The sequence below is a fragment of the Jaculus jaculus genome, chromosome 4 (assembly GCF_020740685.1).
Source record: "Jaculus jaculus isolate mJacJac1 chromosome 4, mJacJac1.mat.Y.cur, whole genome shotgun sequence".
Classification (NCBI taxonomy): domain Eukaryota; kingdom Metazoa; phylum Chordata; class Mammalia; order Rodentia; family Dipodidae; genus Jaculus; species Jaculus jaculus.
Genome location: NC_059105.1, coordinates 32,816,162 through 32,833,273, shown reverse-complemented (window position 1 = coordinate 32,833,273; position 17,112 = coordinate 32,816,162). Strand labels below are relative to the sequence as shown.

At 40.2% G+C, this 17,112-nt stretch overlaps 1 protein-coding gene across 2 annotated transcripts in view; it reads right to left on the bottom strand.

Annotated features, from left to right (window-relative positions):
• Klf7 (Kruppel like factor 7) overlaps positions 1-17,112 on the bottom strand; it is an 82,929-nt gene that overhangs the window by 32,542 nt on the left and 33,275 nt on the right. Inside the window, exon 2 of one of the 2 annotated variants that reach the window (XM_045147248.1) lies at positions 9,458-10,085. In XM_045147248.1, coding sequence (XP_045003183.1) covers positions 9,458-10,085 — 628 coding nt within the window. The remainder of the gene's footprint in view (positions 1-9,457; positions 10,086-17,112) is intronic. The other variant, XM_045147249.1, reaches the window with a different exon arrangement.

Sequence of the window (17,112 nt, the reverse complement as noted above, 5' to 3'; positions counted from 1 at the left end):
GAAGTAGGGCATAATTCAAGCTGTGGTTGGCCAAATAACCAACACATCCAAAAATCACCATGGGGGATGCAGAGATAGCTCGCATGGCCCTGGCACACAAGTAAAATTGCTAGGTGTGATAGCACATGTCCCAGCACTGGGAAGGTAAAGACAGGTAGATTCTGGGGCTCACTGACCAGCCAGTCTAGCTTAATTTGTGATGTCCAGGCCAATGAGAGATACCATCTCAAAAAGAGGTGGACAGCATTCCTGACAATGACACCTGAAGATTTCCTCTGGCCTGTATATACTCCTGCACATGTGTGCACATGCACCACACACACACACACACACACACACACACACACACACACACACATGCCAATAAATGTACACATACACACTGCCAAAAGGTCACTATCTTTTGATTACTTTAAATGTTCTTGCCTCTACCAACATTTATTGTGCCGTCATGGTAATGTATCTTTTTCACACATGTCTGGAAAGAAGCTAGTCTTAGAAAATGCAGACAGCTCAGTAGCCAGACAGGGAGGACAACACAGGGGAGGGGTTGTTCCTCACATTCCAATCATGTCTACCTACTTTCTTAGAGATTCTTGAAATTCTAGTTTCCCATCATTGAAAATTAAGAAAATATCTGGAAACAATTAGCATATTGACAAACACTCTGGTTGACAAATATATAATCCACTCTTCAACAGTTTACTGCTACTAGATTCTGATGTGGAAGATTAAATAAGGCCACCATATCAGGAGAGAAAGACCTGAAGGCACTGCGTTAGGTAAGCTGGGTAGAGAATTCATAAGAAAAGAATCGAAATTTTAGAAAACCAGCTTGGCCAGGGACATCAATTTGCCCCCATTAGGTGGGAAGCAGCACCCTCTGACTGGAAGGGCCAGACTTTCTCCATCTGGCCCATGGCAGGCTGGATTTACAACAAATTTCAGTGGCTTCTCAGAACTACCCCATGGGAAAAGCAGGTTTCTTGATGATCCACTATCAAAGTTTCAATTGCAACCTGTGTTAAATTCAAACTAAATAAAGCAAAACAAGTCAGACTAAAAATAGATATCACATGTTTTCTCTCATATGAGGAATCCAGATTTAAATGTAAATGTATAGGAGACATGAAAGTAAAGGAGCCTAAAGAGAGGAAGAAGTCTCAAGAGAGGAGGGAGAGAAAAAAAAAATCACACTTTCATATGAAGAACCTAGATTTAAACACACACACACACACACACACACACACACACACACATTTATAAATGATGTGAAAGCAGAAGGAAGTTATTTAGGATGAAGAAAGGTACTAATAAGAGGGGAAGAAATGATAGCAGAGCAGAAGAGGCCACAAATATGAACAAAATATATGAAAATGCCATAATAAAGCTCATTATTTTATACACGAAAGAATTTATTTAAAAAATGTTTTAGCCCCAAAAGCTTTCCTCTCACTAAAGTATTTTTAAAGTATATTATTTTATAAGTATCTATTCACCTGTCCTCATATTTTAACAATTTAAGACTATAGCCAAGTTTTCAAAAACTCTTTTTCTTAAGCCAGGCATGGTTGTGCATGCCTTTAATCCCAGCACTCAGGAGGCAGAGGTAGGAGGATCACTGTGAGTTCAAGGCCACCCTGAGACTACATAGAGAATTCCAGGCCATCCTAAGCTAAAAGTGAGACCCTACCTCAGAAAAACAAAAAACAAAAAAAAAAACAAACCTACGTCTATCACCAGCAAGTTCTTATAACATCACCTCACTCTTCACTCCTCTCAAAGCATCACCTCCCTCTCCTCAAAGCTGCTGGTAAAATGTGAGGCTGACCTGGGCCACCTGGTGACTGACCTGTCCACTATAGCAGAAACCTTCCCTCCCCCACCAGGTTATATTTTATTTTGAGAAGAGGTTCCAAATATAACTGCTTTATGAAACTATTTTAAGTTTCTGCAGCAGCACAGGCTAGGTTCTCAAGATATGGAGGGAAGAATAGTGTCTACTACAATGGAGCATTTAAAAATATTGTTTATGATGAAGTAGCAAATAATTTCATGTTTCTTTGCCTTGATTCCTTTATTTTAACATAGTTATTTACTCTGTGAACACCAATTATCTATTAAAAGGACATCTGGAATAGGCATCCCACAAAGCCTATATTTATTACTATATTATAATGATAAAATTAATGTGCTTATTGTGTGTATGTTGAGTTTAAACCATTCCACCCATTATATGTTTATATAAATTTATCATCATAAATGTTAAGAGCTATCATAGTGCTAAATTATCATGTGGTGAAGTTATAAGATTTTCCTGACTCATAAAATTCTCTTGTCAATTATTTCCCACTCCTCGTTTCATAGACCTTCTTTTCAAGCCCGTTAAGCCCCTGAATATGCTAAATCCAGAGTATCAAACTCATCCATTAACTCTCTCCACCTTGTGAACTCAGCATTTAACCCTTATTCCACTTTCCATGCCATAATCGCTGTCTAATGAGTTTCTGCCTCAACACATGGATAAACTTCATTAGCAGCCATGTGTCTCAGCATCTTAAGGACCCTTTAATGTCTTCAAATGGCCCCATTTCAGTTACTATTGTATAAATTCAAAGGATTCTTCTCTATGGCACTGAGGAAGTTGGAAGTGGGCAATAGACCCCCTACAGTTTGACAGTGAGGTATTTAATTTTATCCTGCTGCTACGCCTGACCTTGAATTAGGTCTTCTATTTATATAAATTAGTGTACTGTCCCACTCACATCATTTAAAAAGATGAACAGCACCAAAAAACACACTGTCAGGAAAGGGAAAAGTGACTTTTAATTCCCAAATCTTCATGTTTCCTCCCCCTCCTGCTACACATCCTTGCTCAGACCCAGTCCCATTTACACTCTTCAGGACGTCCTGTCCTGTTCTCCGCTGATGGTCACTCAGTGGCATAGTGTCTCATGCCTAAGGAACTGATAATTATCTTGTCAACTCGATGGTATTTTAAATTACCTTAGATATAACCCCCTGAGTATATTTTTGACGGCATTTCCTAAGGGTTTAACTGAGATAGGGAAGACCCGTCCTGAATGGAGACAGCACCATTGCATGGGCTGGGGGTCCCAGAATGAAAAACAATAGAAACATGAGCACTAGAATTTCTCTCTTCCTGGCTGTGGATTCAATGTGAACAGCCACTTTGGCCTCCTGTGCCATAGCCAGAGTTGCTCTCGCTGGCCCACATTCCAGCCACGATGGACTGTACTCTGAAACTGGGAGCAAAGATAAACCTTTCCCTCTTTAATTTGCTTCTTTACAGCACAGAGAAAAGCAACTAACGTGGGCACTTAAAACCCATTTGTGGGATGACTGAAGATCAGATAAAGGAAATGAGAAGCAATCTATTAAGTGGGATAGACACTTAAGGGACAAAAGACATTAGCCAAAATTTAATTCTGTCAGTGGGAGGACTGGATAGCCTGGGCTAAGTCACCTGGACACTTCTGGCCTTTGTTGCCCCTTCATGTGACCACATTTGCCTTTCTTATTTCATAGGGATAGAGATTAACATTTGTCATTTTAACAAATGAACTGAGGCATTTACAAGAAAAAGTCTCCTGAATTCTAAGATTGAACATGGTAATGGTGACAACAGCCACAGTGACAACAATTGATCAGCCTGGAAACAGAATATGGCTTTGCCATTTTGTTCTGGCTCCTTGTGACCTAATGAGGCAGTACATTTAAGGATTCTTCTGACGCTTACCCACTGACTTAAACATACTTTTCATTGTCTACTTGTATTTAAATTGCTTTTCATGTCTTCTTAAGAATACATTATAAAAAAAATCTATCTGGCTTTCCCCCACACAAACACAATTACATGAAAGCTAAAAGCTCAGACTAGAATATTATGTTCTGATATAAATCCTTGCCCAATCACCTATGAGTTATGCAATATTGGGCAAATCACTTGACCTCTCTGGATCATCACATTTTCTTCATCTATAAAACAAGATAAGATGGTATCAATGTCATTTAATATGAATGAAAAAGGTTAACGTATTTGCTAAAGTTAAGCAGTACCTGGTGTATAGCAAATACTTTTCAAGTATCTATTGAACAAATAAAATGAACAAATTATGTTTCAAATTTTAAAGAACTTTAAAGAACCATGATGTATACAGGATAAACACTTTTATTAACTTCCTAAACACCATACTGTCCCTTTGGTTTGAAATATCTTTAGCCACCTCTCCATTTGCAAATAAACTATAATAAGTACTGAGTCAAGTTAAGAGATGTGTACCACTGCACAAGTGAGTAATGCTTACCCAAAAGCAGATATAAAATAATAGGCAAGTTGTGCACATTCCTTTATCAGTAAGGTGTCCTGCTATACCTCCCTGGGTAAACCCTATGTCCCCCGCACATTAGATTCTATGTGAAAGCACCACAGAGCATTCTCCAAGTAGCACCCAAGGGGACATGGCTTCTGCACATCTCCCTCTACAGTGACCTCAGGATTTAATTGCTGACCTTAGTCCTGACTTTGCCAATATGACTCACTCTTGACAATAAAAATGTGAGGATGCTTTTACATGAGTTTCCAAATGAGAAGTGGCCTCTCACTAAGCTCAAGAACTATTTCCATTTTGAGGGTTTTTGTTTTTTTTTTCCTTCAGAGAAGTGGTCAAGAAAAAAAAATGCAGGAAGTAACTTCCTCTTTTGACATGGTTTCCTAACAAAGGAACTAACAAAGGAACAATTAACATTTTAACAAAATGTGTGCTGCTAAAAAATGACTGTAAGAAAGATCTTGTCTAATAATGGAATTGCTAAAAATTTGGAAATACTGGAAGATTCCTCTTGCATCAAAATATAAGGACTGTCTAGCTGACTACAAGAAGATGGACAGGTAATACTATGATCACAGTGATTAAAATATTGTAAAGAATATGATACAAAGATCAGGAAACAGAGTCGGGCATGATGGTGTGCAAGGTCTTGGCTGCTGAAAGATATTTTTATGCCCATGCCAGCACTAAGTACTCTTCCCATGAATAAACCATATGTCCATTTGTATACGCTTCCTTTCACTGGGAGCCTGCTGCTTCCTGGCATTTCCTTTGTCCCATTCCCAGCCTCCCCTTTCTCATCCCCGCTCCTCCTCTCCCTAACTTCACCTCCTTGGGCAACTAATATTTGGGCTTCAGCTACCTACTTGAACATCTGTTACCTTAAAAAAAAAAATCATTGCTTAATATCCTCCAGGGCAAAAAGTTTGCACGATTCAGCATCTTCAAAAAACAGCCACAAAAGGAAAGAAAAAAAAATGCCTGTCTTATCCAGCCTAGTAAATTCTGTCTATATAAAGTTTAAGTGAATAGCATTTTAAAAACTCCTCAATTGCAAATGATTCTATATCACCAATAATATACTGCCTTTCTTTATATGGGAAAGACAGAGACCCACACATTTTACTTCATTTTATTTTTGCAACTGGGTCCCCTTTGCAGCCTAGTACCATATAAAAGAGATGTGGTACATATATATTAATGAGTGTGTGTGTGTGTGTGTGTGTGTGCGCACACGCACGCACGCGTGCATGCACGTGTGTACGCATGCACACTTGTGTGTGTTCTAGATGGCAAAATGCCAGTCTCTCTCCTTTCTCTGGGATGGTTTCCTTCTCACAATCCTCATTGTTAGAATTCTGTTCCAAAACACCTTTTCAGCTGAAAAATAAGAACTATTTTCACTGAATTAAAGTGAATCCTTTACTCCAAGCACTTGTCTGAATCTATCCACAGCTTATTTTTGAAAACTCCATTTCAACCCTTTCCTTTTTGGTCCATAGAGCTCTCTGCTCCATTCCTTATACCAGCAGACACTTTCCCACCCCAATTCCCACTGCCATTATACCTTTGCCCTCAAGCTTTTACCAGCCCATTTCCTTTATATGTTTGCACTTAATTTGATGCCATCCTTCATGCTTTTTTCATTATTCTTAGTTCATCCACACCACATAAATTATCACCTTTGTTTTCAGTTCCCCATGTGCCCCATTCACACCAATTCCAAATAAATACTTCTGATTCTCATCCATTAAATCCTAATGAATTCCTATTCCCTCTCCCATCTTCTATTGCTATCCCTACCTCCCTCTCATCCATTTGTCTTTCTTAGAACACCCATTCTTCTTTCCATGCTTCACCATGATGACAGGCTTATCAGCAACGTGCTTCTATAAGAATGCATAGTAGCTGCTTCCCGTGCCATCTCAGGAACCACATTCTATGTTACTGCCACCTTCATAGGTTAATGGATAAAACCCATTTAACCCTCCACACATGGTCTGTAAACATTATCACCCACCTCTCATGACCATCCACTCAGTCAGGAAAAGAAAACATTTATTTGAGACAAATTGAGTAACCCTCATTCAAAATGCTTAGGACCAGAAATCTTTCCAATTTTGAACTTTCTGATCTTGGAATACTTGCATACACACAATGAAATATAGAGATTTCTTGGGGATAGAACCCAAGTCCAACACAAATTCATTTGTTTCTTATATATTGCAGATATATATATATATTACATATAATATATATATATGTGTGTGTGCTGAAGGAATATTTTGTACATCTTTATTTTGATTCTGGCTTGTCCCATGAAGTCAGGTGTGCATGTTTCAACTGGTAGTGTCAATTAGGGCCCTCAAAAAGTTTCAGTGTATAGAGAATTTTGGATTTTGGGAGAAAAGAGACACTTAACCTATATTTAGTCCTGGATAACTGGCCCAATTCTACTTTATATAAAGCTGTTGTCACTGAATATTACTGATCAATGTCAAGAACAATACAACTACCACCAATCACAACAGTAATAACTACAATAACCTTACCACTATTGTTAGCATTATTTTATGGTCTGGCAATTCATTTGCTTATCCAATCTTTAAAATGATCTATGAGGTAGATAAGATAGGGTCTCTCTTTAAAGATGAAGAATGGAGAAGATAACTTATACAGGTAATATACCTAAGAGTGGTATAGTCATAACACAAACCCAAATCCACCTGACTATAGAGCTATGTTTTTACCTACTGTCTCCCAAATACTGTGTGTTGCTGCCTTAAGTACCTCTCCTAGGGGAAAAGAGTTTGTACTTCAACCCACCAGGTACGGGGAACTGTAAGAAGTTCATTCTCGGTAATAATCAAGTAAACATTTTCAAAAAGCCAAGTCCTTAATAATCAATCATCAGCTGCATTTTCGACATCTCTGCTGGGGAAAAAGGAAAATGTTCTGGACTTCCCCTTCCCACCAAAATAATCTGCACTTTCAGAGCTGTCCATCTCCATTAGAAGGAAGAATGGAGCCTGCCTTTGTGTGAGTAGTTCAGAAAGGTGTCTGTAATCACTAATTCACAATCCCAACAAATCTCCATTCTTGCCACATCATGCTTTCTCTGATTTCTTTGTGGGATAGTGTACTGCACTAGCCTGTAAGACCTGCTGTATCTTGTCATTGTTTTTCTCATTGACTTAAGAAGGGAGGGAAAAGAAATAGAAATTACTGGACTGAAGAGCTGGCTTAGTAATTAGGGGTTTGCCTGTGAAGCCAAAGGATCCAGGTTCAATCCCCCAGAACCCATGTAAGCCAGATGCACAAAGGGCACATGCATCTAGAGTTGGTTTGCAGTGGCGTGCCCATTCTCTCTCTGTCTCTCTTCTGTCTATCTCACTCTCTCATTCTCTCTCTCTCTGCTTGCAAATAAATAAATAAGTTTTTTTTTTTAAAAAAAAAGAAATAGAAATTACTTTCAGAAAAGTATCAAAGAGGGAAAGTATCGTCAACAGCACGAAGCATTAGTCTTGGTTCTGTGGAGTTGGATAACTTGAATTCAGATGCTGATAGGAGACCAAGACTGGGGCTTTATAACCTGAGCCATAGGATTTAAAATCATGTTGACAAACTCTCCCATGAACCAAGCAAGAGCCACATGGAGCACTCTATTCGGTGACAGGAGTCCATGCCTAAGCCAGTATGTAAGGAAGCAATGGCAGTCCTTATCATCCCATGGGGAGTTCTGTTGAGGTTCAAAACAGTGACTTCTCCTAGTCACTCCATACGCATTCCCCTTCAAGAAAGTTCTTCAGTATTACACAAAGGCATTTCATGAACCACCAGAACATCAGAACAGAAGAATCCAGGAACATAAGGAAGCACAGCCACAGTCAAAGAACTAGGCAGTGGCAGAGAGAGAGAGAGAGAGAGAGAGAGAGAGAGAGAGAGAGAGAGAGAGAGAGAGAAAGAGGGAGAGAGAGAGAGAACTAGAAATCAGGTTGACTGATTTTCCAGCCAGTGCACACTTCCTTGGCGACACTGCACAAACCCCAAGAGAATGCCAGCCACTTCTCCTGCTCATATGCCATCACCCACTTCACTCTGAAAACACTCTCACACACTGTCTCTTTTTACCTTTGGGGATTCTCCCTAAGCAGTATGCAAAAGCCATACAAGTAATACACTGTTAGCGACCCACTTAAAAACCACCAATCACAGTAATTGCTCCTGTAGCAAGCACTCTAGCAGATCCAGAAGAGACTTCACCCCCACGCTCTAACCTTCGATGCTCAGAACAAAGACCACCTTAAGGGAAGGGAAAAAAAAAAAAAAGCACCAATCTCCTTCCTTTCTGTGTGAACCATTCTCTTCCAAATAATTCTACTATCCAAAGATCAATATGGTTCCTTGGACTCCAAACAGAAGTCCTGAGTAAAATACACAGTGCCCATCCCCGGTTTCCCCTTCCCGTCCGCCCTTACCACACACATAGCAATGTAATCACTTTAGCAACTAGCAACTTCTCAGTAACAAGCTCATTAAAAAGCAATTCTGCCATTTTCTCCATAAAGCACGCGCCAGAGAACAATGCAAAAGAGGAGATGCCAATTAATTATAGAATGATCACATCTAATGAACTCTGAAACCTTCCTGCCGCTGGTGACTTTGATGAAAAATTAGGGATGCTGGGGAAAAAGTGAATAGGAACACCCTGGCTACCTTGCTTAACTGTGAATGCTTTCAAATGTACCTCCTCAAATTCCAATGTCGATCACACCTACAGACTGCACTCATAAAACATGGCAAGTGCCAATGAAGAGATGGGAGACTGTATCACATACAGCTCTAGGTCTCTGCCTGCCCCTGCCCCTGCCCCTGTTGGCACTGCCTCTGATACCAGCTATCAATCAGCCAGTCAGTGCCAAACTCATGCCCTATGCTGGAGACATCCTGAGATCTTAGGGTCAAGAGTGAGTCATTCCTCTTCCCCACCAGGGCCCTCCAGCTTCTCTACTCTCTCCTAGTGAGCATGGCAGCCACTTCTTAGAACCCATCCCACCGCCAGGCAAAAGTGGAAGAAGAAACGACGTGCGGCCAACTTGTACCACTACCTGTGTGAGTCCTCTGGTGGGCCTTTAAGTGGGAGCTTTTTGTATAAACTTTCCGGCACCCGTTAAACTGACAACGGTGAACCCTCTTCTTGTTTTCAGGGCATGTGTCGGCCCCTCCTTGTTCACTGTCGCTGTGTCCACTCTTAACTGTCCCAGCAGGTGCCACGGTTGCTGCGGCTGCTGCCACCCCTCCCACCTTCACCGAGCTGAGGGCAGCCTTCTTGGCCACCAGTTTCAACGTCACCGTGCCATCCACGGCTGAGAGAGTCTGTGAGGTTTTGACCAGATGGCGGCTGAGCTCAGGGGACGAGGGGGGTGTTAATGAGGTCACCGCGTTGAGCTGGGCCTGGTTGACGGCTGTGTAGCTGTCTAGAGAAGAGCTGGCTGGCTGGAGGCTGAGGCAGGTTTCGGATAGCAACTTGTCCCGAGAGAGCAAAATGTCCACTGCAGAGTTCTTCTCGCAGATGGTGGCTTCCACTGGGAGCAGCAGGGGATCTAGGCGCCGGAAGCTTTCCTCGATGCACGGGGGAGGAGAGGCGTGGAGGAAACAGTCCAGGTCCTCGCCAAAGGTCTCCGAGATCCGCCGGGGTTCTGTCTGGAGGTAGCGTTCCAATTCAAGGCATGTCTGCAGAAAAGGAAGGAGGGAGGGAGAGGATGACCATCAAAAGGCAAAGAACACCAAAAGGCCACGTGTTGACAGGCAAAGGGGAAAGGACAGAGACAGCTTTCATGGCTGGTGTCTCATATGCTCTTGTAGCTATGCCTGACCTTGTGAGTACCTCTAAAAGGATAAGAAGGACCACATCAGATGACTTCAAGTATTACTGCAACCCAGAAGGACAATCTCACACTTCTTGAAGATCTAGAGAACATCAAACACTATAATTATGACCTCCTTCTCCTCCATTCAGTGCAGCAATTGAGATGCTCTGAGTATCCCTAGGAATTCCCATAGAAGCAAGGAGGAAGAGAATGGGCACAACAGGGTCTTCAGCCATTGCAAAGCTAATAATGACATGGATTTACAAAGCAAGGTGATGCTCAATGTACAACATACTACCAAGTGTGTTAGAAAGTTATGAGGGGATTAATGGATGATAGGCTCTGTATGCTCTATCATGGAGGCATTCATTAAGGAAAGCTTATTGGAAAAGAAAGTTTGATATTGTTTTACTTACTGATTAAATACTAGCTCTGGATCAATTGTTTACACTTTATACCAGAGACCAGTGCTCCAATACTACCACCATCTCAAATCTAGAAATCTGCATTATCCTTTCTAGCCTTTTTGCTGAATTCCATGTCTCAAAGTTTCCCCTTCCTTTCTCCATCCTGTTGCTAGAAATTACCCCCCCCCTACTGCTCCCCACTGCTGAAGCCCTGTCTTCACTTTCATTTTCAAGTTATAAAATGTTATCCTTAAAATTTCTAGTAAGTTTCTCTTTCCTCTTTAAGCCATTTACTATCAAGAACAGTGCCTGACACTGGTACATGGTGCCTGTCAAAGATACAAATGTGGGATGGGAAGATGGCTCAGAGAGTAAAGTGCTTGCTGTGCAAGCATGAGGAGCGGAGTTCAGATCCCCAGCACCTACGTAGAATGCAGGTGTGGAGAGACGCATAGACAGGGAATCTCTGAGACGCCCTAGCTAGTTAGTCTCGGCATACGGGTAAGCTTTAGGTCCAGCTAAAGACCATTTCTCAAAAAATAAGGTAGAGAGCAAAAGAGAAAGATAGCCAACATCTACCTCTGGCTTCCACACAAATGTTGCCACACATGTACACCACACGCACATATGCAAGCAAAAAGAAAGCTGCAGTTACTGTGTGCTATTATTTTGGTCATTCTATCTCCTCTACTCTTCAAAGGCCAACTACTCTTGTACATATATCACCCTTGGCACAAAACTGGAAACACATTTGTCTTGTTTGCCTATTCCCCTTTTCTGAGTATGTATTTACCATTAAAATCTGCCTGCTTCTGTTGTCTCTCTAGTATCTTCAGGTTAAGATTTGATATCATATTCACTATGTTATAGTTGCTTTCAGTGAGGAATTTATCATTACTTGGGTCAAAGTAAAAATAATGCTAATTTCCAGATATTTGGAGATTTTCTAGATGTCTATTACTATTTTCTAATTTGACAACTGGATAACTTGATTTGTTTTGTTTTGTTATAGCATACTTTATAGGACAACAGTCCTTTTAAAATTACTGAGGTTTACATTATAATCCAAATGTAGTTCTTCTTGCTGAGGCTAGCAGTCTTAGAAGTGACCACTAATACATGGCTATGGAAACACAATCATAATGCTTGTGCCTTTTTTGCCCAAACAGGAGAACCAGAGTTCCAGGTCAAAATCAGCTGAATCATGGGTTATATAATGTCCTTGAGGCAGTTCTCCATTTCCCATGCAAGGACTAATTTACACACCAGGTCACAACTGTCTATGGACACAGTTTTGCTATTCTCTGTCCACTTATATACTTTCAAACTCAAAGATTTGAAAGTCACCTAGAAAGATTGTTAAGGAGGCTCAGTTCTCTTCTTATTCAGAGTTCTAAAAAACTCAAATATTCTAAGTACATTTTGTTTGTTTGTTTGTTTGTTTTTTGAGGTAGGGTCTCACTTTAGTCCAGGCTGACCTGGAATTCACTATGTAGTCTCAGGGTGGCCTCAAACTCTCAGGGATCCTCCTACTTCTGCCTCCCAAGTGCTGGGATTAAAGGTGTGCACCACCAGGCCCAGCCCTAAGTACATTTTGACACTCTTGTGGAAGGGATTAAAAATAGCCTTCTCTGTATTCAGTGCTCTGCATCTCAAGAATCAATGGGTCACACCTACAAACTAAACAAAGAGAGAACTCAGAACTTAGAGTACTTCACAGAGACCAAAACTTACAATCCTGCTTCAAGTCATCTTATTCCACCTGACACTTAAGAGAAGCATTAGTGCCCATTAGTAGGTGCAGATAGCCCCAGGAAGTCACTGCAGAGTGATGTTTGTCTTGAGAAATCTTTTTATATTTCTGCTACAAATGAGGTTTAACTAGAAAAGGCCTTGTCATATAGAATGAAGGGTGAAAAGGTGGAGAAGTTTCTTGTCAAGAGTTCAGAGATTAGGGCTGGAGAGATGGCTTAGCGGTTAAGCGCTTGCCTGTGAAGCCTACGGACCCCGGTTCGAGGCTCGGTTCCCCAGGTCCCATGTTAGCCAGATGCACAAGGGGGCGCACGCGTCTGGAGTTCGTTTGCAGAGGCTGGAAGCCCTGGCGCGTCCATTCTCTCTCTCTCTCCCTCTGTCTTTTTCTCTGTGTCTGTCGCTCTCAAATAAATAAGTAAAAAATTTTTAAAAAAAAAAAAAGTTCAGAGATTAAAGAGCCCAGTTGGAAAATGCTTTCAGGGCAAGCATTAGGACCTGAGTTGAATCCCCAGCCAAGCAAAAGAGGTGTGCCTATAATCCCATTTCTAGAAAGGCAGAGATAGGAGGATCCCTAAGGTTCTTTTACCAGCCAGCATAGCCTGTAATATAGCTCAGTGACAATCTCTGTGGAGAACAACTGAGGAAGGCACCCAACAATGACCTTTGGTCTGCACCTGTGCACATGTGCACGTGCGCGCGCGCACACACACACACACACACACACACACACACACACACACGTATACACCCATACCCCTTTTTTGTGTCCAAACACATATAAATTCATACACACACATACATGTATACCAAGAAATTCAGTAAGTTCCAACCAAAAAAGAAAGTTAATTTGTAATGTTATTTGTTAAATTGTGAGCACTTCCTGAATGAATTCATATATTTAATTATGATTGTACTTGCTAATGAATTCTAATACATAAACAGATAGGTATACATATTTATAGAAATCAATGTGTATATACATGTCAAAGTGCACACATATCCCCTACCTTCATCCACTGAAAGTGATTATAGGCAAAGATACCACATGAGCAATGAGCACAGAAATCTTACTTTTTAAGTATCGTTATCCAGCAAAGGGAGGTGGGCTTGTTGTAAAAATGGTAGTTTCAAGGACTGGAACACAAACTATTAGATAAGCCTAGAATATCTTATGGTACCAGAAGATAAGGAAATAATTATAAGGTTCAAGAAGGGTGTGGCAAAGACACTCCAGTGCCAACTTAAAGAAACATTCAATAACTAAATCTGGACAATGTGAGCAACAAAAAGGGACAATGATAAGAATATATTGAACCCATGAAATAAGTAAAATCTTACTTTGCCACAAATAAATGAAAGGAAAGGATCAGTTCTTCCTCATATAGAACTGTGACAAATAACCATGGAAAGACTGATACCAATAAAAAGTCACCATGTGCCAAACAACAAGGTAATGATATTAAGGAAGAATCATCAAGGAAGGCTAAACCTAGTAGATGAAAGTATGATAAGAAACAAGGTACCTGCCTACTCTCAGAGTATGCCTAGAAGATTCTAAACATAAAGGCAAAAATAATAACTTCATGCTGAAGAAACCTGGTAAATACCATTAAGAAACATCTGATCAGAGTTAATATACCAGTGACAACTTATATTGATAACATGCACCCCCAGCATGATACATCTCAAAAGGTGACAATATTATTTTGTGGTGTTCCTGTCAACAATTCACAAACTTAGTTTAATCATGAGAAAACAGCAGATGTCAGATGGAAGCCATTCTACAAAATAACTGGCCAGCTACCTTACATGCATCAAGATCATAATGAATGCTGAGAAGCTATCACAGATTATAGGAAACCATACGATATGACCTCTAACCACAATGGATTCTGGACCAGTTAAACATTGAGAACATGATATAATTCAAATAGTGTATAGATTAAATATTAAATTAGGTTAAATAAAGTGTGTCAAGATAATTTCCTGTTAATTATAATTAACAATGGCTAGGTAGACTGGAGAAGAGAAGGAAAGAAAAAGAGAGAACTAGGAGTGTCTTTAGCTCTAGATTTTAAATGTGGATATAGAGATGAAACGTCTCACTGCTCCAATGACACTCAAGCCAGCAAACTCCAAATCTGAGTCATCATATGTCAGTTTAATCACATAAATTATGCCTGTCTGGTACCTCACCCTGGAAATATGAGGCTTTCCACAGCCTGACCTAACAACATAACTTAAAGCTTGAGCCACTAGATAAATCCCCTCGCCCTGGAAAACCCATTACAATCAGCAACAGGAAGGAAATATCTCCAGGTACAAGGTGATTGTCTTAGTATTTATGAGTCACATATGAGCTTTATAAAGACTCTGATATTTCAACTTTGAAACGCATAGCTTCTCCTAGTTGCCTAATAAATATCACCTGAAATTGGCTTTGAAATGCTCACTCTGAAAGCTTTTTTAATACTCTCTTCATGCTTTTCATAGCTTTTTTACTTGTTGATACATACTTATTAAAAGTAATAATCCAAGACATGGTTTAAGAAAGAAAAAATTCCAAATCTAGTACTGTTATACATGCTAGTTGAATGAAAACAGGAAAATGCAAGTCTCACAACACATACTAAGCCTACCAAAACACCCCTGCTATTAACAATAATTACTTTCATAGGCTCCAGAAAAACTAAGACATCTGGTCAGAAATGAGCATGATACCAAAGTTACCACATGGCTTTCATTCAATCTGTTTTTATCTCATCATAAATGATATAAAACTTTCCAGTCAGGTTGGTAACCATCTCCTGTAACTTTTACCAGCTCTACCACTATCCTTCCCTGAAGGGCTTCCATCACCTAGTTCTCCTCATTTTATTTTCCCTCAGGCCCATATGCTTGAAGTAACTTACACTTTCCCTCCTATTAATCATTCTCTCATTCAGATTTCATCATGAAATCTATCTCCTACAGGAAGAATAATCCACAAAAAAAGAAAAAAATGAGTAGAGAAAATATGTGGATTGCCAAACATTGAAAGATAACTTTCCTCAAGCCTGGACAATTAAATCATTTTTCCAAAATGACACACCAAGTCTCTACAAATTGGACGGATGTCTTATTTATTATGATTATGATCTTAAAAGCAGACCCTAGTCTAGGCTCCTCTATTCCACACCTTTTCAAACAAAGTATTTAAGGCATGAGAAGTTCTGGTTTTCCTGTGTTGGTAATCCCAAAACACAGCTGCAGTATTTTTGATACTACTCAATAATTATGTCATGAGTAATTTGAAGTCTTTGGACCCATGCATATTTAAGTGAGAAGTGAAAAACTTTTAAAAAAGGAAAGAAAAGAAAATGCATTTTAATAGTAGTGACTTTTCTTGGGAATAATACAAAGTTAAAGAAATCAAAGGCTAGCCGGGCGTGTTGGTGCAGGCCTTTAATCCCAGCACTCAGGAGGCAAAGGTAGGAAGATCACCATGAGTCTGAGGCCACCCTGAGACTACATAGTGAATTCCAGGAGGTAAGCCTTGGCTAGATCAAGACCCTACCACCAAAAACAAAAATTAAAAAAAAGGAAACCAAAGGCTAATAATCAGTATCTACTGTGCTGATAAATCAATGATAATTTGTGGTCCTTTTTTGTAGCTATCCTTAATCTCAGTCATTCTACTTGCCTCACCAAAAAAGACCAAGAGTTAGGCAAATAAAAAGAGTAACTTTGAGGAAGACATACAGATTCAAAAGTTTAGAGAAGTCCAGCTTTCCACTTTTTTAAATTTACAAAGTCATGTTTCCTCTATGATCAGACCCTTGACCTGATGATGGTGGTGATGATGATATTGTTGCTCCTGGCAAAGAAGAGGTGAACTTTGTTCCAAGAAAGAACGTTAACCCAGGTAATTAGACACACAGGTGAACTGCACTTGGCTGCCCATGGGAGCCTCTTCCTGCCAATTATTATGTGTGGTTTTGTCACATGCTATTAACCACAATGTCACAGTCCCTAAAGAATCTCAAGTACAGTAAGAGGGAACCACTTCCTTGTTTTCTCCAGGGAGGCTAAGGCTCAGTGTGTGTGTGTGTGTGTGTGTGTGTGTGTGTGTGTGTGTACGTACATGCTTGCATGTACGCACATGCTGAAATCCTCATCCCAGAATGGAAATTCAGAGTGACTCCAAAACAAGCTACTAATAGAAAGGAAATTTGGGTTTATTTTCTAAACTAAATACTTACTGTTTTCTAACTGCTGTCATGAGCTTACACTGCAGATTTGTTTTGGGGAGAGATCCCTCCAACTCCTGAAATCAATTTAAGGATTGTACAGATTGATACTGGTGGGAACTTTGTGGCTTTCCCCCCTTAGAGAATGATATGATGAAATGATTCTAAAACATTTCCACTGTTGTAAAATTAGACCAGAGTAGAAAGATGGGAAAGGAAGTAGGAAGCATATCCAGGAAGATCTGGTACCATTTTTTCTCAGGGGGTGGGGGAGGAGAGGCTAAAGAAAGGCTGTGACTGATAAGCTCAGCAAGCCCACAGGAGAGGCTCAGTTCCCACTCACAGGAGCTCAGCTGCATCCCCTACGGGGCTTTAACATTTCAAAGTGATCTTGAGGAAGAGGATAGTCACATTAACCCTATTTTGTGACAGAAAGGGTACCAATCAGCCTCTTATAACTTAGAAAATGAGTGAGTCCTAATACAGTCTTTAAGTAAATGTT